Source organism: Leuresthes tenuis, unplaced genomic scaffold (assembly GCF_036924035.1).
Source record: "Leuresthes tenuis unplaced genomic scaffold, fLeuTen1.0.hap1 SCAF_16, whole genome shotgun sequence".
Lineage (NCBI taxonomy): Eukaryota > Metazoa > Chordata > Actinopteri > Atheriniformes > Atherinopsidae > Leuresthes > Leuresthes tenuis.
The window spans coordinates 14,618,869-14,642,921 of NW_027325370.1; the positions used below are offsets into that span (position 1 = coordinate 14,618,869).

Here is a 24,053-nt window from a genome sequence, read left to right on the forward strand (position 1 = left end):
TCAGAGGACTTCACTGACCCAATGTTATTCTTCATCAATGAGGCTCCAACTTTCTTGTGAAGCAGTTGATGGATCGGCTTTGCAGGATGGAGCCTCTCCGTCCTGAACTTGGATTGAGATCTTCTGGACTGTTTCCTGGTCAAGTCATTGAGTTGATATGTATTTTCTGCCAAAAGGTTTGCTTTGTGGTGAATGAATCGTCCTGAAAAATGAGCTCAGCGTCACCAAACCTGGTTTTTAGTCATGGAATGAGACCAAAAAAAAAATAGTTGCCAGTGATTGTGGAAATCTGTTTGTTTTCTTCTTTAAGTTTTCTTTATGTTTCAATGGACCTGAACCACACTAAGGTTCCAGCATAATCTCTTTGTTTAATACCGATCTGTGATTCATTTCTGAACATCACTTTCATCCATGACTGCTTCTCTTTAGCCCACTGTGACCTTGTTTTCTTCTGTTTAAGCGTTGGAGATGGTTTATGTGTCCTTCAGCTGGTTTCTGACACTTTGATCACGAACAGTCCTCTCCTTTGTTTCCTCTGACTCTTATTGGGGGCCGTTTTCCGTTTTTCTACGTGCAACAGCTTGTTAAGGTCTGCAAATTCTCTCCTTGAACTGTGGACTAATTTGCTTATCAAATGTTGTGCAGACATTTGTTTGAGAAATGCAAATAAGGGGAGTCTATCATTTATTTTAACCCCCCCCCCCCTCTCCCCTCGCTTGAACTGAAAACTTTAAAAAAGTGTAGCTATTTTATTCTATTTTTAAAGAAATCTTTTACAAACTCAGATCCCTAAATTTAGATGAGATAGTTTTATGTCATAGCTGTGATTCATATGCCTATTTTTTTTTTTTTATTAAAATCAATTAAATAGGTCCATTGACACTTTCTAAGACTGATGCTCCCATCATTTTGCCAGGGGTTGTGTTAAAGAATTAAAAAAAAAAAAGCTTAATAAAACACAAATTAGTGAATCAGTCTCATCTACATTTTCAACAACAACGTCACAGATTAAACCTATTGATCAAAATCGCAGATGTTGTTTCTACTTTAAGGGGAACTTTAGCGGTTACAAGTTCCGTGAGCACAAGCTGTTCTAAAAAAACAAGAAATGTCCAGCTCAGCTTTTGCGTTTACATTTGACAAAGGAGCTTATCCACGAAAGGCACGTGATGTTTGAGGAAACATACAGCAGACCAGAACACAAAGTCAGTGAAGTTAGGTGCTGAGTCTTCAAACTGAAAGCGTGTCAGCTGACACTTCTTTTTGCATCTCCTTAGAAATTTAGAAAATGGCAAGTGGAAACTTTCCTACTGACACAGCGTCTGTCGTCGGATATAAGCGTCTTTCTTCGGTAAATTGTTTAATTTCTTTCTCTCTCTCTCTCTCACACACACAGCACATATATTTATAGACAAAGACATAAAAAAAATAAAGTTTATATCAACTTCCTGGCATTTCTTGTCACACCTTTGTCTTACTGATGACATGCGCCATCTTCTCATCTTTAATAACAAAAGAAAAGAGCTGTTGGTGAATGATGAGGGAAGATCACGTTGAGGGATTAGATTTTATGAACCTGATAATGGACGCACATTATTTTTCACGGCTGCGTACTAAAATGCAAAGTTTAAAGTATGTAGGAGGCCACAGGACTCATGACGGCTCAAGGCTAATTGCTGAATTACCATGCGGGGACGAATAATACAGTTTAACAAGACTTGCTGATATGTGATGAGGGTGTGTGAAATGTGCGTCCCTCTTCATGAAAAAAAACATTAAAGCATTGGTTCGTTTCTCAACCTGAAATCTACAACAGTTGATCGGTCTCGACCGGGGAAGGATTTGCACTGATATACTGCTAATAAATTATTTAAAATCCCCATCCGGTGACTTGTATTACAGGCTGGAGGAACGACACTAACGGAGAATCGTTATTAAACAAGTAAAATGTACACTTTTTGGTCCAGAGCCGAATAAAACTCGTATTTTGAAGGCTGGCGTGGCTCGTTGTTTTGGAACTTATGTCACGTGCCATGAGTCACATGACGAACCCCGCGGTGACGTTTTTACAGAGCTGACCAATCAGCTTACGGGCACTGGTCGTACTTGTTTGTTGGCTGTTTCCTTGTTATGTCCTCAGTCTTGAAGAGGTTGTTGTTCTGCTCAGGACTCCGTTGGCTTGTCATCGGCCACACAGGCAAGCTAAATACGATCTGTTTTCTTTGGGGTGTACAGATGAGACGCTGGAATCCATTAGTCGGCTGTTGATGTATTTACTAGCCAGCTAAGTAGCTAACAAGTAGAGTTTGATGTATTTTCTGTTTTCCGATGATTGTATTTTTTCTGTTCTTTATAGCTATTATTTCGCAGCGTTATCTGACGTACAAATGCAATTTTACCATATTTATTTAACCGTCAGTGTCCATTTAATTGAACAACAGCAGAGCCAGCATCCAAACAGCCTGGTTTTGGTTTTAGGTTTTTAACAACCTTTGAATGCGTCGCGACAACATTACCTGTAAATCCGAGTTTTTTCGCTATTTCTGGCCCACGTGATGTTTATTATCATATTCATGTGGATGTTTGTGAGTCTGTGATGGCGTCAAGAAAACTACCCGTCGTCACCATATGGTTGATGTATTTACTCAGTGTTTAACCGATTAATTATTAAATTTTTTATTTAATATTTTTACGTTTGTTTGAAGTAACACTTAAACACTGTTTAACTTGGCCACACAGTCGGAACTGAGGTTTTATTTTAGTTTCTCTTTTTCCTTTTTATATCTCAGAAAAAAAAATTGAGGTGGTGACGTCATTTACAGTAACACCAGATGTGCTATGAGGAAAAGGTTACTTTTTAAAAAAAACAACTAAAAAAAAAACTGTAAACTTAAAGTCTTTCTCCATCAGCAGAATATGTGGAAGGACGGAGTCCTCGCGAGGGGGACCTTTGGATGGACCGCTTCAGGAAACCTCTCCTCTTTGTGTCCTAATGGGTCCAAATGGGTTTGGGAAGGGCTCGGCGAATGCGCCCAGGATGGGAGGGATATGGCCAGCATCTACCTTGGCCTCTTGTCCATCCTCTGTTTCATGGTGTCCTCGCTTCCGTAAGTGTTTTTATGTCATTATCTCTTTGCAGACTTGCTGTCTCATTTGCATTTCATGTATGGTTTTGTCTGTTCTCTCTGGTTGCAGACAGTACTACAGTTCATGTCGAAAGGGGAACATGGACAAGGCTCTCTCGATTTGGTTTCTGCTGCTGTGGTTGGGAGGTGACTCTTGCAATCTAATCGGCTCCTTTTTGGCGAACCAGCTTCCACTTCAGGTGACTTGTAAAGATGGGGTGATGGCTTCATTGTGAAGTTGTGTCATGTGATCCTTTGTAGAGCTACACATTGAGCTGCAAAAATGTGAAAAGCACTAGTCAGTCCTCAATAGAGGATGTAAAGACAATAAAAAATAAGGTCTTAAGGTTTTAACTGCTTTCAATTAAAGAAACAAAAATGTTTGCAATGTCATGATTAATGAAGGCTAAATAAAGCTTCTTGAAAGATTGAAGCTTTCCATCCATTTGTATTGAAAAATATGTGACTCTCCAGCTTTAAAATGCTCAGTCGTGCCACCCGGCTGATTAGAATAGCTTTTAGATTTAAAAAAAAAAAAAAAAAAAAAAGGTAGATGAATTAAAACAAGATAAAATAGACCTTTTCACCTCACCACTTGTTAAATTCCAAATGTACAACATATGATGCACTGTTCTATTGTGGTTTAACTCTCAAAACAATAATTTAACATAATTTCCAATTTTCCTAAAGTATTTGAACTTTTATTCAATACCACACTTTTTTTTTTTTTTTCGAGCTGTCAGACATGTTACTTTTTTGTTTGTTTAAAACCACAGTCTGACCTTACTAGATATGATTTCAAGCTCATTGTTTGGGATTTCTTTTTCCCTTTATTTCACATTTAATTGGGTGGGGGACTGTCTGTAATGGTAGTGAGGCTCCATTTATCATTGATCACTTATTGCTGGGAATTAATACAATCTTCTAATCAGGACTTCGTTAGAAAATCACTGTTTTTCCTCACACGCTTCAGAGCTTTGGTCGATGGGTTCAATCATTTGTTATGATAAGAAAGTGTCACATTCTGGAGCTGTTAACGACTAATTGTTCTAGTTGTCCTGATCAATGAATAAGCTGATTGATTGTTCAAATTGTCATCAATTGTCTCTATACTGAGTTATTTAGCATTCCAACATTCTCTGACTTGTACTGTGTGTGTTTCTCCTGGTCATCTAGACATATACCGCCATTTATTATGTTTTCGCCGACCTGTTGATGCTGGCCATGTACATGTACTACAAGTTCAAGAGCAGAAGGTCTGACAGTGAGTATTTTGTTTGCTTTTCTACTCAATATTCCAAACTTCCACTTTAAAAACCAAACTGGCGGTATCTTTCCTTTTTTTTTTTTGTATCCGCTTCGTTATCTTACTTGCTTTCTCATGCCTCATTTGGTCTCGTACACGGGTGTAAACCTTTGTGAACGTTACACACATACCCAAAACATTTGATTTATTCACTGCTTTAATTCTTCAACGATTCAGCTGCTACCAAGGCTCAGATTATTTGTAGATCAGTTTTTCTGAATCAGTTTCATGATGAACAAGCGCCTCGTATCACTGCTGATGAGGGCGATACGACGATATTAAATCGTGAACGATTGCAACGTGAAGACCATCCGTAACGATCTGTGAAACTGCAGAGATCGTGGGATCGTCTACAAAGTCTATAATTTGCAGTTCTATGTTGATGCACCAGACGTATTACGTCGTCAATATGACCGACCAATCACAGCGAATTAGGGGCAGTGACGTGCTTTCTTACCCGCCTCCTTGTTTGCGTGTGTAGCCGCATGGAGAGCCGTGGCTGAAAGCCAAACGGAGGAGTTGGTCGCTAAAAAAAATTCCACCTCCATTATATGGAATTGGTTTGGATTTTCCGCAATTGATCAAGCGCAAGCAAATGTAATTTGCAAAGTTTGCACAGAAACACGATGAATCTGTTCAATCACTTGAAGAGGAAGCATCCCAAACAGTATGCTGAGAGCCAAACAGCGAGGGGCCCTGCGGCACCGGCACCGCAGGCAGAGGCAGCAGCTAGCTAAGACCAAAACAGACAACATTAACACAGGCATTTGACAAAGGCACTCCGTATGACAAGTCAAGCAAGTGATAGAAAGAGGTAACAGAAGCAGTTACCTTTTATCTTGCTAATTATTGGTACCGTTCAAGACGGTAGAAAAGGACGGGTTCGAATGTCTGACCCGCGGTACGAGCTGCCCAGCCGACAATACTTCTGCAACACTGTCTGTTTTTCACTTTTCAATTTAAGATTGTGATAAAATCATGATTTTATTTAAAAAAAAATCGTGATTTGATATTTTTTCCATATCACCCATCCCTACAATGGGCCACCGCTCGTCCGGATTGCGCTCCCGTGGCGTTTCTTCTCTCGCCGGTGACCTTTAACACCGTAGACCCCGTTTTATGGGAATGTGTTGAGACGTTTTTCTCATTTGATGCTGAAAACAGTTGTTGTCTCTCCAACAGGCAGAAGGGTTTTGCATGTGGTGGGTATATCCTGCATTTTGGGCCTCACTGCAAGCCTCACCCATCTCCCGGGGGTAGGACCCGGACCTGAAATGATTTCCTCTGGATTCAGAAGTCGCTCCTTGCTCCAAACCACTGATGTTGGCTCCGTCAGGGTGAGGTCTATTTATTTGTTAGACTATCAGTCTGCGGGGGAGTGAACTAGTTAAAGCCTGGTTGTTTTTCCTGTTGTGATGTTGCATCTCTCTGTCATTTCAGGTTTTTACCCCGAAAGAGATTATTGGTTTTTCCATTGGGTCAGTGTCATCAGTCCTCTACCTCTGCTCAAGACTTCCACAGATGTACACTAATGTGAGTATGACAAAGTTTTCTCTGTGTAGATTAGTTATTGATTTTCTGCATTAAAAAAATCATGTTTCAAACATAATTTTTTAGAATTTTATTGAATTCATTGATTTGATCATTTTTTGTTAATTTATTTTTATATTTGTTCTTTTATCCCTGTATTTATATCTCCATTATTTTCGTTTGCGTTTTCCCTCGATTTATTTCCCTAAACTTATTTATTTGTGTATTTCATTCTCGCTTACAATCTACTTTTATGATAAATCCTCGTACATTTGCCTTTGAGCTGGAGTTCGTCAGTGAAAGTCTCCAAATCACAGAGTTTCATATATGAAAAAAATCCACTATTGAATGTTCGTTTTGAACATTTGGGCCGGTGATTGAGAAAAGGTTTCTCTGTGCTTCTTTTTTTTTTTTCTGAAAGCCCCCCTACTAGAAAAAAGCTGCACCCTTAACACATTCCAACTTGAGCTTGGATGCCTCGGTCCAGGGTTAAAACTTGCATATGTGGCCAGTCTGAGAGCAAGTCCAAACCTGCTGATATCCGTTCTCACAGAACATTTTTCTGTCTCTGAATCTGCTTGAATGTGAGCTGAGGTCCAGCGTTTCGTGATTTCCTTTGATACGTCAACATCAGGAAAACCAGACTTTGATAATTTCCTCACAAAGCATGTTTATATGCTAAGTAAATCTGTGCTCACCCCCCGTTTGACATTTTTCCTTCTCTGTACTTACGTTTGCGCACGAAGAGCATCTTTGTTTTGCATGATGTGTGATTAAGGACCCTGTATTCGCTTGTTGATCTCCCTGCGAGGTATTTTGATAGAAAACAGATCAGACTGCCATTTGTACGTGTTGTAGGCGCACTATTTCAGGAATTCTTATATTACCTTCAGTCCCATAAAACACTCAAACCACTCGACAAACGTACCTCCGTGTGTAACAGCAGTGTCTGTGCACTCTGTCCTCACACGGAAGATGATAATCGAGTTTGTGTGTTATGTCTAAAAGGCATTACCAGCAAATTCTGCGTAAGTTTGCAGAAGAGTGAAATGACTGAGTGGAGCGATCTGAAAGCTGAGCAAGCAGAAATGCAACTAACTGTAATGCAAACTTGAAGGTGCTGTTTATACGAGTCTAAATGCATTTGTGGTACGTGGCAGCTGTGTGAAACATAATCCATTCCTTTTTTTTTGCCATCTTTACTTCCCCTCCCGTTGTCTTATTCCTCCCTGCAGTACATTAGGAAGTCCACAGAGGGAGTATCTTTCTTCCTATTTGCACTTGTCATCCTGGGAAACACTACATATGGGCTGAGTGTCCTTCTGAAGAATCCTGACGAGGGCCAGGGTGAGAAGAATTACCTAGTTCATCACCTGCCGTGGCTCATCGGCAGCCTCGGCACCCTCTCCTTAGACCTCATCGTATCCTTTTAAAAGGGAAAAACGTGATGGCTGCAGCGGGGCCTCAGAGCTCTCGGTAATCCCATGTACATGCAACATTTTAGGCAAGGCTGAGGTGGAAGAGAGGGCAGTTCATCTGATAGGTTCAGGTCTTGTGACTGTGCATGTATGTAGAAAGTAATCCGTATCGAAGGACCAAACACACGCAGGGAAATTGGTCGGTGGCCAGCAAAGAAAAAAGATGCCAAGTGCCACCCTGGCAGCTCTTTGAGGCCACTTTGTTTCTTTGCACAAAGGTGCTAGACTCAATTATCAATTTGCCTTCTGCTAAATATGAAGTTGGAGCTGTGAAACCACAAGGTGTTGCATTAACACTCGTATTGATTTAACAAATGAGAAATAATATTTTAAATAACAAGCTTTGGAAGCACAGTGCCTTCGCACCGAGTTGAGTAAACAGCTTCCCATCTTCAATCTTTACCTTTCAGTTTATTCATTTGTTTTAATCTAAGTTTCGTTAACACGTTTAGAGCTCCAGCTTTACATTTGACATGCAAACATGTAGTCATTTCAATCAAACTTTAATGACTTCCCCAGCTATTTAACTTAAACCGCATCCAACTGCTCAAATGAAATGTGTAAGCAACAGGTTTTGCTTGTTTGAAGCAAAGAAGACACACCAGTGTGTTCAGCAAGGCTTTCCTAATTTATGTCAATACGAGGTACAGAATTCCCTAAAATGAGGAGATTTGAGACAAAGTTTGAGTGCATATTCAGCTAGATGGAGCCAGATGGAATGTTGCTCTTACCATCACCATAGCAACGAAACTGACACACAGAACACAGCAGCTGTTAGAGCCGAGTGTGTAGAAGCACACACACACACACATATGCAAACGCTTACATTTAGCAAGCTGCCTTTCTGTCGTCTATCACATTTTCAGCAAGATTTGACACCTTCACAATAATCTATTTTACTAAAATACATAAAAAAAAAATGCTGATAAAGACCCATTTATACAGATCTCACTGGAGATACTTTCACTCTACCATCTGTTAAGGTCCGCTTGCTATTGGTCGACTCAGAATCAGATAGCAGTCAATTTCTGTCGGTGAATTTTCACAATCAAAACACGCACACACAATAGACCGCCCAAACAGATCAACACATGGCAACAAGTATGTCCCGGGGCACAAACCAATCGAACACACCCAGTCTGACAAACACAAAGAAACAAACACACACAGATCAACTCAAATCACTTCACTCCAACGCTGCATATAGTTCACATATCAGTCTTTCGGCCTTTACTTCTCAGCTCTTCAAAGTCCAAACTGTGTCTCTGTTTTGGTATAAAATATGGCTTCCCTTTATTCTCTAACTTAAAGTTTTTTGTTGTTGTAATGCAACACTAAGTTGACTAACCTCTCAACATCGTCATTCAGCTGCATCCAGGTCTTCGACGGCTTCCTCAAAGTAAGATCAGCCAGCGATCAGCATCCAAAACGTTCTCTAGTTGCTTTTGAATCACTCTTTTGCAGGATTTCCTTTGATTTCCTCAACTTCGACGTTCAGATCTCGGTACAGTTCTTGATTTACCGCAAGGCTACGGTTCGGCACGTGAACATCGGAAGCGACGAGGCGGCGCCTCTGATTGGGAGTTAAACCAACGCACAGGAATATGCTGATGGGCCTCGAGGAAAAAAAAAATCACCTTCCAGTCTGCATTGCATGTCCAACAGAATGTCTGGACAAAAAAAACTGTAATCTTTAGTTAGATTTTATAGTTTTATTTATTATTCACCCTTTTTAATGTTTACAGTGTATTTTTTTTTTTTTTTTATCTGCAAACTACAGTGATGGATGAAGTGCTTCGTTTGAGTTTATCTTGGACACTTGATTCCAACTTTTAAAGGGGGTGGTTCAGGTTTAAGGGTGTCGTTGCTCATAACCTGATCAGTCTAATGTCAAACCATGTATGGATGTCAGAAACTACACCACAGAGAGATTTCTCTACAGTTATAACGGTGCTTTTACGTTTCCAAACACTTGGTGGCGAACGACTGCACGCGGCCCCGTTTCATCTCATTTACAGTGTTTCAGAGTTCCTTCAGTAGCTTGAATCTTTTGTTTTCTGGGCTCTCAGACATGTAAACGCTGCGATTGTTTGTATTTAGTCGGAGTCGACTGACGGTTTCACCCGGTGCCAAAAATGAAAAAAAACTAAAACAATGATTTCAGAATTTATTATATATGCAATTTAGTTGGCTTGTTTTTTTTTTTGTTTGTTTTTTGTTTTTGTTTAGTTTTTTTTATTCAAATTCTCCACCAGCTTTGATTGCACTTGGTGATAAAAGTTCTTTCACACACATTTTCCCCTTCTTTGTTTAAATCGCACATTGTCATCTTCCCTTTTTTGCACATTTTTAAGGCAAAAAGTTGGTTTCGTGCTCTGAGAAATGTAAAACGTATTCATTTGGTCAGTGTACTGTGACGATTAAAAACAAACGAAGAACACATTTTCTCTGTTCTTTTCATTCTGGTAAAGTCTGGATTGAGTCATTTCGGATTATCCCACCTCTGTTAGTCTTTTTGCCCTGTTTTGATTTGTACATTTTGATGTAACTTCTGTTAAGAAGGAAAAACTCTGTGGGAGTGCTTCCTCTCCAACGGGTCACTCGTTTCACCTCCCACTTCTTTCAGCTCAGTGGAGGTCAAGGTCTGCTCTTGGCCTTAATGTTGACCTGCGACCCCTAGCCTTCACTGACATCAACCCCCAGTGGCTGTGCTTGACCCGCTCCTGGGAGGCCTTGACAAGCACGTTGTTTTTCTTCATTAACAGATCACGCTGGCCTCTCCCCCACGTCCTCTCATTACACACAGTCCCCCCCCCCCCCCCCCCACTATTAAACATAATGCAATCACACACACTGAAAACAGTAAGGGCCCACCCACCGAGGATGTAAAATCAGAACAGAAAATATCAAGGGTTCAGTAAGTGTGTGTTGTGTTGTGAAACAGTGGCAGAAAGATTGTTAGGCGGGTTGAGGAGTCAGCAGGAAGAGCCGGCGATAGGGCGCATCCATCCATCACCAGGGAACAAGAGACTGTTTATAAACACTATATGCTGGGAATTTCTTAATGAGATGGTTAGAGTCCCTGCAATCGGGGAAGGGGAGGAGGTCCTTTGTGTCTCAGTGGCTGCCAGTTCAAATCCCCAGTGTCAAAATAGCCCCATGTGACAAAATTGTAGGGAAATGTCGAATTTCATAAATATTTCCAGCTGTTTTGTTTCCCAGGTTTATTTTTAATGTCTCTTAATCCTCTCTTAAATAGCCGTTTCCTTGCTCAGGTTTACAGGAAGAGAAGCTCTTTGGTCATGATCCTGCGTGTCTAACTAAGGCGCACATCTCATGTGAAAGGTTTTGTTTACTTTGTGTACGTGTGTGTGTGTGTGTGTGAGAGAGAGAGAGAGAGATGAAGAGCAGAGGCCACGCTGCTGTCAATATCGCACAAAACAAGTGAAAGTTGGACAAAGAGACGGGACGTCGGAACACACACTCCACGGCTCCAACCATCACCGGTGAGTCTGCAGCCTCTAAGGAAAACCAGACTTTCAAAAAGAACGTGTTTGCATTTAAAGATTTGATGCTTATAGTAACTTGACTTTAAACCTGGAGAGAAACAGACAACAGTGAAGGTGAGGAAGCTATATGATGAATAAAACCAGCTGCAGAGTCGCTGTTGTGTACCAGACTTCTTTTTACTACTGTGAATGAGCTAATCTCATTTTATTGGTGTATATTTCTGTATGAGGCAGTTTTTTTTCCCACTTATTAAGGTCACATGTACTAATCAGAGACCTTACGAAGGTCAAGTCTGGTACTGTTTTTTGTAAGCAATTACATTGATTTGATTAAATCAAGCATGAATAGTCTCAATAAAACCAGGGCTGGAGAAGAAAATGAGCAATAAATCTGATGCAAAAGCCCAATATTCTTGAAAGAATGGAGGAAATGGTCTCAAACGAATGCTTTAAGTTATATTTGGCAGTTTACATTCCTCCCCAAATCGTGCTCATTCAGAGACGGGCTATGGACTTTACTCAATAAATCCAGAGGCCACTTTATTGTGAGCGTTGGTTTCCTGCGACGTTCAGTAAACAGAACAGGCCATTATCGAGCTGCAGCTACCAGGCAGCAGCTGTCTGATAAGGACAGGAGCTGACCACATGGAGAAGACATCCCAAATGGGATTTATGAACTGCTGAATTTATCTCTGAGCTTGTGTTGTGAGTGATTGGAGACTAATGAGTTTAAGAGTTTGAACACACCACCCGTTCTTAGTATCTGGGCAGAAATTCTTTACTAAGTACGTGTGTAGACATGCCAGATTTCTCTCTTTCCATGGTGTGGGACTTAAACACATATTCAAGAATCTTGTTGCAATTGCATTTCAGAGGCCTTTTGAATTCACCATGGCTGGAGTGCGAGTGCTCTTAAAGTCCTTCCCCCTCTTCTTTTCCTCTTCTTGACACTCATCTCCCACAGGACAAGCCCTCGTAGCTCGGCCTTTGTTCAAAAATGTGTCCGACAGCGTGACACCTCCAGAAGATCCATGGCGACATTTGCACAGTCTCAGATATTGTCCCCATCATTTAGAGTCACTCTGAACATTGCTGCCTGCTCCTTGCTCTCCTTCTCATCCTCAGAGGTCAGAGACAGTCAGATAATTTATCATTATTTTGACTTGTTTTGCTGCTTATATTAAAGAGACACTGCTTTTTTTATTTCTTTTTTTTTTACAGATAAATATCAGTAATTCACATCTACTATCAACAATCTCTCATCTATTCACTTTTCATGTTTCACCATCTTTATACAGATTATAAAATGCTAATAAGTCAGGGAATAGGACAACTGCTGATAAGTCAAAGTTGTCAGTTTTCAACTGAAACATCCCAATCTACATCCATCATGTTACCACAGGATACATCCCAACTCTTCCACCAATTAGTTGACATTTATAGTAAAGAAATGTGATGAATTGTTACATAACCAAGCAGGGCGTTTAACTGTTAGAGCATTTTCTTCAGCATCGGCTCTACCGTTCCATTCTGATGGCCAAATATCTTTTAGATACCCTTAACTTCCTGGTTTACTTTGTGTTTGGTGATAACAAATGACAGCAAATGTTTGCACATTCGCACAGTGAAAACAAGTTAACGTGGTAATCATTTTATCTGCGGAAGAAATGCATGTACATACTGTCATTGTGAGTAGGTTTGTCTTCCATGCTGATTATAGCATTTAGTTAAAACACAATTACCCCTAAGTACAACTTCTCTGAGTAGCTAGAGTCTTAGTCCTGCTGTTTCATTTGGAGCCACTGAACTGAAAAGTAACTTAGATTAATTTAGGTGTTTTAACTGTCCAACAAGAACCGTTGTCTCATAACTGTTCCCTGAAGTGAGGCAGCACATGATAGGGATATTTAGCCCATACACTCATGTGTTGTGCTGGATGAATTTTGTAGCTCAGAATGACAATATTAACTCGAGTTATGTGAAAATAGAAAAAAAAACATGAAATACAGTATATTTGTTTTCTTAATTTAACTTTTTATCAATTGAAACAGCATGTGGACAATATATATATTTTTTAAATGGTTCATTCTAACAAAATGTCAACTTGAACTTACATTTTTTGGACAGACTGCCCCATGTTATCTTTAAGCACAGTGATTGCAAGTCTGTTCAGATGACAGTAAGGTTGATTCTCTCCTGTTTGTTCATTGACAAACTCTTGTTTTGCTCTACTGTTCTTTCTCAGAACAGTAAATGCACACATCTGTTGATCTGCTCTTCCACTTATTGATGTGACCTGTCCTGCATAAACTGACAGATGTTTGAAATCTAAGTTAATTGTAGACTTTACTGATTTAAATGTTTTGTTTTTTTTCAAATCAATTTACAATCAACAGCATCCACAACCTTTTTCGTCACGGCCTTAGATTTTGGCATGAAGACACCACACACTTCAACAGCAAAGAGAACTTTTATGTCAGAGGTTTTTAAATATGACAGGTTCCACTTGTCAGATTCATATAGGAGCGTACTTACTTTTATTCACTGTTTCAGAGGATCAGTTTTGTGTCCCTTTTGTCCCTTTTTAAAAAGTTTTGAATTTCCATTGGATCTTTTTAAGTGCATGAAATTTTCTAACACAAAATTTAAATAATTCTAAAACCTTATAAAGTAAATGATGGTTGAGGTATTAAGGGGCAGTAGGGCATTATATCCCTTGATAATTGTCTTTCTGCCTTCCCCATTTCTCCCATTCTATAGATTAAAGATATTTTCAGAGATGAAATGTGTCATGTGTAGTTTATTTTCTTTTAATTGTATCTATACTGCTCTGCAATTAAAATTCAAAAGGTCTTAAAATCTAACATTTGGCTTTCTGAGTTCTGCCACATAAGAGCAGATGTAGCAGCATTTTTCTTATGTTCAACTTATCCTGAAGTTGTGTTATCATTGCACTGTGACCATGGTGTGTGTGTACCACTTTAGACCTTTGGACATGCTCTTCAAAGGAAAGACACCGTGTAAGCTTAACACTACATTCCTGTTTCATTTCTCACTGAGATTGATCATGATCGTACCAGTGAAAGCTCCAGTTTCAGTGAGCATGATTGGCCCTCCCTCTAACCCTCTGCCATCCACCAGTCAGTCTTGGTTCCCAGAATGAGCCAGTGAAAGGGATGATAGCAGGGTGGGAGGACACTATTTATCCTCAGTAAGCATGCTACATGTCAAATGGTCCTGCTCAGAGATTTACAGACCCATGTTGGGGTCAATCCTCTGTCTTCTTCGCGCAGTTCAGGCCTCGACTCCTTTCGATCTTGTTAACTGTCTGTGGGGGAGGCAGAGGTCCCAGAGACCCCTTTAAATCTAACTGTCCAATATTAACTGCAATGCAAACAGAACAGTGGTAAACAAATGGCAGAGTAAACACACTCCCAAGGTCTGGAAAACAAACATAGGCAGATATGTTCACTGCAGACATCTAAAGTACGGTAACATGGTTTAATATAAGGAACAGGATTAGGTTAATCTAGATTAAAACTCTCATAAACTTCAAAAATAGTATTTAGTCTATAAAATGCTCCTAAAAACACTTTCATGGTTTATTTACTTTCCTAATCAAGCCTCCGCATGCACACAGAGACAGAAAATGAGTGTTGAATCGCTCTGCCTCTGCCCATGAGGGTTAAGGTCACCATCTTTCCCCATCATCCCTGCTGTCTTCTGATCTATGAAGTCACAGCCAGGTCCAGCTGTTTGGATCACAGTCCCAGCCCTGGCCTTCCTGGGTGTCCCTACTTTCCCTTTTGTCTACCCCCCCGGGACAGTTAAACCCTCCTCTAGCACTTCTTCCACCACTGACGAAGAGCCTCAGCTGCACTCTTCCTCCCTGCTTTTTTTAAAAATAGGCTGGAATATCAGACTGGACGGCCGAGAGACCTGAGCGCATCCTGGGGATTAAGGAATGTCTCTTTACTTCCCAGATCCTTCATTTCTGTGTGAATCATCCAAGTAATTGAGTGTGTTTATATCTGCGTCTGTGTGAAGATAGATCCCGAGTTGCTAGCTGGAGAGAGGATTTTCTGTCCAGATGAGAGAGTGGACTGAGCCTGAGATGAGCTTTTCAGCGGGGGGTTTTCTCTCCACCTCAGATGGTTACTGCTCCACAGAGCAGCTCCAGTACTACGGTGAGTCCACAGTCACACTCGTGCTTCTCCTTTCTCTTCAGCTCCGTCTGCAGGTGTTTCTTTCCCTCTTGCCTCTTTCCCTTTTGCTGTTGCTTTGCCTTTTACTTTCACTTCTGTTTTTTTCTTATTCTTTAAGTACAGCAGCACTCTTGGGTATATGTTAATATTTACAAAACTACAGCTGTGTCTGCCCAGTATAAGAAGCCCTGACTCTGCTATTAGTGAACTGTTTGCATGTGGAAGCAACACATTTGAATCAGCACTGAAATGTATGCAAGTGACATCAGGAAAATGGTCATGTCTCATGTGTTTTGCACGCAAGAGTTGATTTCACTTGCAGAGCACCCTCTGCATTATCTCTCTGTTTTAAACGGATACAACGAGCAGAGAGATTTTCTACCCTTTAATGTCCGAGCAGAGAGATTTAGCTTTAACCTGTGCAGGACTTCTGCCTTCATTCCAACACAACGAATAAAGTTTAATTTATGGTGTTCCAAGAAATGCAGATACATTTTTTTCAGAAGCTTGAAATGTGCATAATTTGCCAGAGTCTCAGTCAGTGAATCTTGGCGCAATCTGCAGAACGCATTTACTGTGACATTTGTTCACTCACCTCAGCTGTGCGAATAAAATGAAAAAGATGTGCTGGCGTATCCCCACCAGTGGTCAGAGAGAAAATGTGAATACTTTACAAGTTATTAAACTCCTGTTACCTCGGTGCTAAACTAACAATGCTTCCGCATCTATGTATTTGTAAAGTTTTACAGCCCTTCCCTCTGGGAATACTCTGATAGAGATTATCTTTGCTTTTGGAAACAGTAAATGATCTCCAAAGTTGACTTAAAAGTGAGACTAAATGAAGAAATAACACATTCTTCTTATACATCTTCTCCTTGAATTTCATTAAAGGCACTTCTGCTTTGACCTAAAGTGGAAGAAAAGAGGGCCAATTTATTCTCCTCATCGTTTTATTGTCTCGCATTGAGACATGAGTGGACTCTGACTGCCCTCTCTCTGTATGCAACACATCCTCATCTCATTCACTCTGACAGCTGATGAATGTCTGCTAAGCCTTTATTTACAGCCTTTGAGAACTCGGTGACATGGAAAAAACGGTTCTTGAGGAGGTTCAGCCGGCTCGCTGCAATCGCTGCACGCAGGGAGGGGGGGGGGGGGGCTGAGCGTGCATCAGAGGATCTATTTATATTGACTTGTATCATCAACATATTCTCCCTGTTGTTGGAGGGGGAGCCATGGGGGGTAGTTTGCTGGTGTCGTTTGGCTCCCTAGCGTGCGTGGGATGGAAGGGAGGCTGAGGAGTGTTTAGACAGTGTTCAAATGGTTTACAAACAGTGCGAACCACGGCTCTGTCACACGCCGAGAAAGCAAGGACCCCCCCTCCCCTCTAACCCATCGCCAGCATAGTCTGGTAACGACAGGAAACATCTGGACACGGACCGAAAGACTGGAGAGACTGATCAGAGCAGAGACATCAGTCCACTTAAATCTAAGAAACAGCGGTTTTCTGAATGTCCAATCCTCAGACAATCAAGACTAAAGATAATGATTCACGGGTTAGAAATGACAAAGTAGAACCTCAGCAACCTGCAAGATTACTGAAGGTTAATATTTAGTTTAGTGTTACTTAGCATTATGTTATTTAAGTCAATCAAAAGGGAGATTTGGTGCATGGTAACAGTTAAGTTTTACATTATAAGATTAAAATCAATTAAAATATCTGAACCGTGCCGATGCCTCTCCGTCCGTTACATCTTCAGTTCTTCAGTCAGAGAGGGCCAACTTGAAATGTATTGATTTATTTTAAAAGGCGCACCAAGATACGAGTAATACAATTTACTAAAGCATTTACTAATTTTGCACATATAACTGAATTTACTCATTAAGGAAAGTTCTGCCCAGGTGGTTTCACCAGCATGACAAAGTGGGTTTCAGGGTGTTGACATTTACAATAAAAGGCTCTCATTCTTTTAGGCTTCACTCAAATGAACAATGTCATTCATTATGTGTTAATTAGTGAGTTTCAGAGGACTGGTTGGTGTTTTTTTTAAACTTGTCATGGACCCAACCCTCTGTTTTTCACTCATCCGGTGTTTGAGCTAAGCAAACCCAACCTGCTGTGAGATATTGATCACTGCTTGCAAACATATGTTTTAAGAAACATAAAACAGAATAAGAGATCCCATAAGGGACTGTCAACAGATTCCATATTGGCCCTCTGCTAACTGCACATACTGGTTATACTCAGGTACATTGATAATGTATTGGGATGAACACAAAACGGGTATTTTATCTGGATCCCAAGGCTAATGGCCTACGTGTGCAAGGGGTCGAAATGGGCCAAACAAATGGAGCCAGTTTGGGTTGTAGAAATGCATACGGCCCCTCTTAGTACCCATATGTGGGCTCAAGTCAGTTAATGTCAATCTTATAAGGAACTTGTATAAATCCATGGAGGGCTTATTTTTCAGTATAAAATATAGTACTATGTTTTTTTTTTTAATGAAGAGCATATACTTTCAGATTAGCTTGTACAATGACCCTTACACTTATGGCCTTTCTCCTACAATCTTTTGTGCGGTCACAACATTTTTGCTCTATACACACTGTGTATCAGTGTGAGAAACAACTCTGAAGAGGTGCTCAAATTGCAGAGCGGAGCATTTGTACAAGCAGCAGTGAGTCTGAGAGCAGAAACACGGTCTTTAGGGACAGCAGAGCATATGCAACTTCTTGTGGGTGAGGGAGACCTGCTGAAGACCTGCTGTCAAATAAAAAAAAAAAGTACATTCGTGATCAAAGCTATACCCCCATACAAAGGCCACATTGTCCATCATTCCATCCATTGGCAGTTTGGCTTATCTCTACTGATGACAAAGCAGGCACTAAAAGGTTGGATATGGTGACCTTTCTGCTTTGGTTTGAACTGTTCTTTGAGAAACACTTTCTTTAGTTTCCTCTGATTGCCTCCATTTGTAAGTGCTGTAACAGCATCAAAATCCCAAATTATTTGCATAGCAGCCTCGAGATAACAAAGCTCATTTACTTGTGAAAATGAGTTCATTCATCTCGCTGTTCAAAGAAATCAGCCTTTTGCTTGCTTTTGAGAGGAGAAAATAGAATTCATTATTCCCAATATCACTGAGGTTAGATTAAGAACTTAAACATAAATGTCTGGTTTTCTTTCCTGACGCATGATTTCACCTTTTTTAAAAGATAAGGTTGACCAACTCCCACTTATCTGCGTCAGCCAACTGTTTGACATCAGACTTTTTATCCTTTTTATCTTAAACCAGCTGCTACAGCTGTCAAGATGCCATCAGCGCACAACACTCCTGATGAGACAATCCTATGAAGACACCCGTTTGTTGTCTTCAGATTACAAAATAGTCAAGTTGCAACAAGAAAACGAGCTTTGTCACGCTGAGATAACAAGATAATTTAACTCGTTATCGCGTCTTCTGTGCCTCTGCTAAGACAGTCCAGGCTGTGGAAAAACAAGCTACAAAGCTTCAAGGATGCTTGGGTTCCCCGACAACGCTGACTTGACAAATTTGACAGTTTCAAGTTAGAAATTTCCCATTTTCAGATTGACATTACCACCCTTTATTTTCATGTAACACAATTCCCCCCTTAACTTCCCATCTTCAACTGAGACTCCTGACAATTGGGTTGGTTCTGTTTAATCAGTGCATGACAAGTCCCACAGCGGTCTCCGTCATTCTCGTCCAGCTGTACTTTCATAGGCTGCCAGTGGCCACACATGTTTTCTCAGTGGAGATGGGACTTTGCAAAACACAAGCTGCTGCTGACCCACACTCCGAGATGATTCGGGCCGCCCCAACGCTGAACGGCCATTAGAGACTGAATGGAGGATCCAGGAAAAGGGGATCAAAAAAAAAAAAATCATAAAGGGCACCGGGAGTTCTCAGCTGCATCCTGTTTCAGCAATCTGAACAAGTTCACAAGTTCTCACCCTCATCGTTTTATTGCATCCCTTAAGAACCATAAAAACCGAAGTCACGTAAAATCGCAGTCCTGCGGTGCTCTTTGACTTTGACCAGCGTCATCGTGTGTCTTCAAATGTTCAGCTTGGTTTTGGTCACGCTAGTTGCAATCCGTCTGACTCTTTTGTTTCATCTGAAGCTTAAATATGTGTGAAACATTTTCACAAAGATGCAAAAAAACGTCCGAGGATGCAAGATGTCTTAGGACTTTATCATTCTCTTCCAGACATGCTGGCTGACCCTCTGGGATATCCCCTGCAGGACCCTGACTTCCAGCTGCTCCCTTACAGTCAACAACAGTACATCCCTGCCAACCTGCCCTTCTCCCTCTACGGCTCTCCTCCTTCCTCCACCCCCTCTCCTTCCTCTTCCTCTTCGTCCTCTCAGCTCTGCCATCCTCCATATCAGTACAGCCCTCACTGCTTGGAGGCTCCCTGTGATGCCACCCCAGCGCCCCTCTGTGGGGGCCTATCACAGGGGCTCGGAGCATCAGGGCTGCCCCTGGGGCGGAGGTTGCGGGTGGGCTCTGGAGGGAAGAGCAGAGGTCAGGACGAGCTGTGTGTGGTGTGTGGAGATAAAGCATCAGGGTATCACTACAATGCCCTCACCTGCGAGGGATGTAAAGGTATCTGTTTGATCGCGTGTGTTTTTCACGTCTGTTGATGTACTTTTAAGTGTTACGGCTTTCTTTTTTTTCACTGCAGGTTTTTTCAGGCGCAGCGTGACTAAAAAGGCTGTGTATCACTGTAAGAGCGGCGGCGGCTGTGAGATGGACATGTACATGAGGAGGAAGTGCCAAGACTGCCGGCTGAGAAAGTGTCGCGCTGTAGGAATGCTGGCCGAGTGTAAGAGACATCTGGTTCAAATACATGAAACGAACCGTGGAACATGATGTAATCGGAGAAGTGATTCGCACAACATCTAAAATGATACATGTGCTGAAAAAGTATACGTTTTTTTTTCCTCCCAGGCCTTCTGACCGAGGTGCAGTGCCAGTCTAAACGACTGAGGAAAGGAGGTAAAGGAAGAGTACAGGAGGAAGAGGAGACCACAGACAGCAGGAGAGTCAGTTCTACCAGCAGGTTACCTGGACAGGTATGACACATCTGGATTCAGCATTTAAGCTCAACTATAAGGATTTCTGTGGCCAGCATGAAAGATGGTTGCTCAGATTGTCACATGAGGTTCTTATTTTTCTTAATAATAAGTGTGCGATCTCATTCTGTCATATTGAAATATAAATATTTAGATTTAGATATACCACAGTTGTGGAAGATCTCCTAACAAAGTGCTTCTGGGCAAACAGCCAGACAAAAATGTACATTTTTAGTCCAATCCTGACAAATCACGCACCACCCCAACCTTATGACCCACGAGATCTGTGACGACTGACATTTAGAGTATTTTGATGGTTAATCTTCATTACGATGAGCCCCTGTTGGTTGAGCAGTGTGTTTGATGACACTTGTGATGCGGGTTGCTGAGTGTTTCTTTATTTGATATAAGTGGTTATTTGGTTAGATGAGTGGCTGGTTTATTTTTCAGGCTTGTTGGCTGGTGATTACGTTGACTGAAAGCGCCAGAACACGGATGATTGCATGTTGTTTTATCAGATGTTGATGTTGATCCGGTGCTCTAACAGTTAGTATTCATGGTTGAGAGCTGGTTTATTGGATGACTGGGTATAATTACAGGCTCCTCGTATACATCTCCCATCTAAAAACTCTTCTGTCTGTCTTGTTGTTTTTCTGGGAGTAAGTGACATTGTTAATCTGGGACTAGTTTAAGCCCGTCTTCACTTCCGTTCTGCTCCAGGCTCTGTCCGCAAGTTTGACTCGAGAACAGAAATTCATCGTGGACAGGATGGTGGAAGCTCATCGTCTCTACAGGGATCAGGACAGCAGCAGTTACATGGTGGGTCACTCCTTGGAAGCCACACATTGGAAACCTCATTTTGTGCAGTTTTTCTGTTATCCTGATGTTGTATCTCCTGTGTATGCGGGCAGATGTTTGGGTGGCCGTGTGCAGCAGAAGGGGAGGGCCCGCCTGAGGTTTTATCCCCACACCTGCAAAGACTGCTGCAGTTTGCCAGAACAGTCCCGGGTAAAATGGATCAAACATCCACAATCTATCATTCTGGAGTGTTAAAAAAAAAGAAGAATAGAGGATGATATAAGAGGGTTAATATTCACATATTTCAAAGAGATTAGGGGCATTGTCTGCAATTCTGTGCTGAATTGAAGAACCCTTTGTAAATGAGACCCTACCAGCTGTTGTTTGTTTTTCAAATCTCGGATCATTTGGATTCTTAAAGCCAGAATTTACAATGAAATAAACTCTTAACTACTGCAACAGTTCTCATTAGCTACTTTTATACTTTTAAAGGATTAGTCTCAGTGTCATCTATATTCTTTTGTTAAATTCCTCATAACAAGACCAAGTTAATACTGCGTGAGTCCAGCTCATAAAACTCTTCAACATCTCTGTCCTTGTGTTTGTGGCAGCGAGAGGACGCAAGTGGATTTGACTTGAAATTAGTGTAGACAGGAAAGAAAAAAACCCACAGATGAAGCCAACACTGCGTTTATATTTTTAGCATCATTTAGCAGCTATTTTATGTAACTTGGGTCAGATGTTTTGGGTGGTCCTCCACAATAAGACTCAGTTCGAAGTCGCATCGTCAGACATGCCTCCTCGGTCACACGCCTTTTCAGTTCTGCCTACAAATATTTAAGGTGACTGCGGTCAGGCCTTTCCTCTCGTCATCTTTTAGCCACACATTTGGAAATGTGCCTCGTGTCTTATTTAACTTCCTGGTTTGTGTCTTGAGAAGCTGCTCAAATTTGAACAGAATATTCCCTTCTTATAACAACGTATATTAGGTTCTTCTTGCAGCATAACAGCCCTGCAACATGGTTCTGCCACCATCTGATTACGTTACAAGCCTCGTCCTCTTATGTTTTCTTCATCAGACCAAAAGAAAGATCTTTACCTCGTGGGTAGCTGCAAACTGAAATCTGAGGTGGTTTCTTCCTCTGTTTCTGATGTGAGAAGGCAGGTCTCCCTGTATATCTGTAGGTACACTTCTGACAGACTCAGATGATCTTCATCAGAACCTTTATCAGCCATAAAATAATCTCATGGAATTTCCCAAGCTGTTAAAAGACGCATTCGGCTTGCCAACATTTTTTAATGTCCCTCTGGAATTGTGATTGAGTGATATTCATTTTGTGTCCTGGTGAAAGTTGATGCCCCTTCCCACTTTTCAAAACGTTCGTTTGCTAAAACAAAAGATGTGCCATGGTCATAAAAATGAGTTTTTGACGACAAACTTTAGCAGGCATGTGGTGTCATTTCATACAATGTTGGTGTTGTTTTTCACATTCGTTTGTAGATGCAGTGAACAGAACTGTATTTTGTTGTTGTGCATAATTCTGTAATTAGATCATATTTGCTATTTAAATTCTGTACATTAATCAACATTTCATGTATGGTGAACTGGAACAGTGCCAGTATAAGAAAAAACAAATAATCATGCCCCCCCTCACAGGTTTCGACCTCTTAGATTTCTCAGACCAGAGCGCCCTCTTGTCCGTCTCTTCGCTGGAGGTCATGTTCCTGCTCTCAGCTCAGCAGTTCTCCTACAACCCAGCAAGCCCCAGTCCAGGTGAATAACCCGCCCCACTTCTTTCAGAATATCAACACATTGATATTTGATGCGGACTTGAAACAATCCTTAATCTTACTTTATTGTCAGTCCTGCAGCTTTTTAGCATGTCAACACACAGTTGGGTCAGAAATGGAGACTCGAAAGAATACATCCAGAGCAGGACACTGATCAGCTCAGGTGAGCTCCCGCACGCTCATTAGCCTTACAAGCTGTGGAATAAAATGGCTCAGTAAATGAATTAGGCATTTCCCAATTTGGCGATACGAACAGGAAGCAGTGAGGATCTCCTCGGGCCAGTGCTCACCTTCCTCCACAGCATGGCGGCGCTGCAGGTGACGGAGGCTGAATACGCTCTGCTCACCGCCACGGCTCTGCTCTGCTCAGGTCAGTTTGTAAATGTTCTGTAGGAGATAATCCAATCCAGGCGACCTGATCCTCTGCAGTGTTGTGAACCTGTGTGTCTCTCTATCTCGCTCTGTGTGTGTCCCTGAAACGCAGACCGGGCGTCCCTGCAGGCAGCCAGCTGTGTTGAGAAAATGCAGGAACTGATTCTGGAGCTCATGTCCAAATCGTGCGGGGCCCAGGCCGGAGCGGCGCGAGGGGCCCCGCAGCGGTTGGGCCGCTTGCTCGGCAGACTGACGGAGCTACGGACCCTCCATCACAACTACCTCCTCCTGACAAGACAACAGCGCGGACACTGACCGAGAGGAGAAGCAGGAAATTATTGTCATCTTGGTGGAGCTACGGCGCCGTCTTCAACGTGAAAGAGCTTCATCTGTTGTTCACGGGACAATGTTGGATCAACAGGATTGACTTTTGGGGAAAAACTGACACACAAATCCTTCTCTACAGTGACTTTAGTTATGCACTTATTATAGAACTTCAGCTTCTCAGATGTGCTTTTGACTTGCTGTAACTTGGTTGAGCTAAATCCTTTTCTAGACCTTTTTATACTTGTTGTGTACAGTTAAGGTACATACTTTCTGTACTTTTCACTTTGTTGAATAATGTTAAAATAAAGCAACAAGTGCTGACTATGTGCCAACTGTAGTGGTTTCTGAGTGAACATTTAAATATGAAATACAAGAATCACCTTACCTTTGGGCTTAGAGAAAAAAACAAAACTCCCAGTAAGTACCCAAACTGTTCTTTTTTTTTTTTATTTATTTCCCAAAACCAGGAAATAACTGGTTAGATCAAATTTGGTGAGCAGGTAAAATATG

At 41.4% G+C, this 24,053-nt stretch overlaps 2 protein-coding genes across 5 annotated transcripts; both read left to right on the forward strand.

Annotated features, from left to right (window-relative positions):
• Positions 1–2,096: 2,096 nt before the first annotated feature.
• On the forward strand, positions 2,097–9,909 carry slc66a1 (solute carrier family 66 member 1). The gene is made up of 8 exons (XM_072367984.1): positions 2,097–2,197; positions 2,914–3,107; positions 3,196–3,325; positions 4,302–4,389; positions 5,614–5,768; positions 5,872–5,964; positions 7,197–7,382; positions 8,938–9,909. The coding sequence occupies exons 2-8, from the start codon at positions 2,917–2,919 to the stop codon at positions 9,025–9,027; spliced, it is 933 nt and encodes a 310-aa protein (XP_072224085.1). The 5' UTR covers positions 2,097–2,197; positions 2,914–2,916; the 3' UTR covers positions 9,028–9,909.
• A 900-nt stretch (positions 9,910–10,809) lies between these two features.
• nr1h5 (nuclear receptor subfamily 1, group H, member 5) lies at positions 10,810–23,850 on the forward strand. Of its 4 annotated transcripts, none has more exons than XM_072367986.1 (11): positions 10,810–10,945; positions 14,996–15,135; positions 19,387–19,785; positions 19,865–20,005; positions 20,131–20,255; positions 20,976–21,074; positions 21,167–21,263; positions 22,711–22,827; positions 22,918–23,007; positions 23,101–23,214; positions 23,329–23,850. In XM_072367986.1, the coding sequence occupies exons 2-11, from the start codon at positions 15,039–15,041 to the stop codon at positions 23,529–23,531; spliced, it is 1,482 nt and encodes a 493-aa protein (XP_072224087.1). In that variant the 5' UTR covers positions 10,810–10,945; positions 14,996–15,038; the 3' UTR covers positions 23,532–23,850. The 4 variants fall into 4 exon arrangements, with proteins under 4 accessions (XP_072224087.1, XP_072224089.1, XP_072224088.1 ...); XM_072367988.1 differs by having other exon boundaries at positions 15,000–15,135; XM_072367987.1 differs by lacking the exon at positions 10,810–10,945 and adding an exon at positions 11,660–12,075.
• Positions 23,851–24,053: the final 203 nt, after the last annotated feature.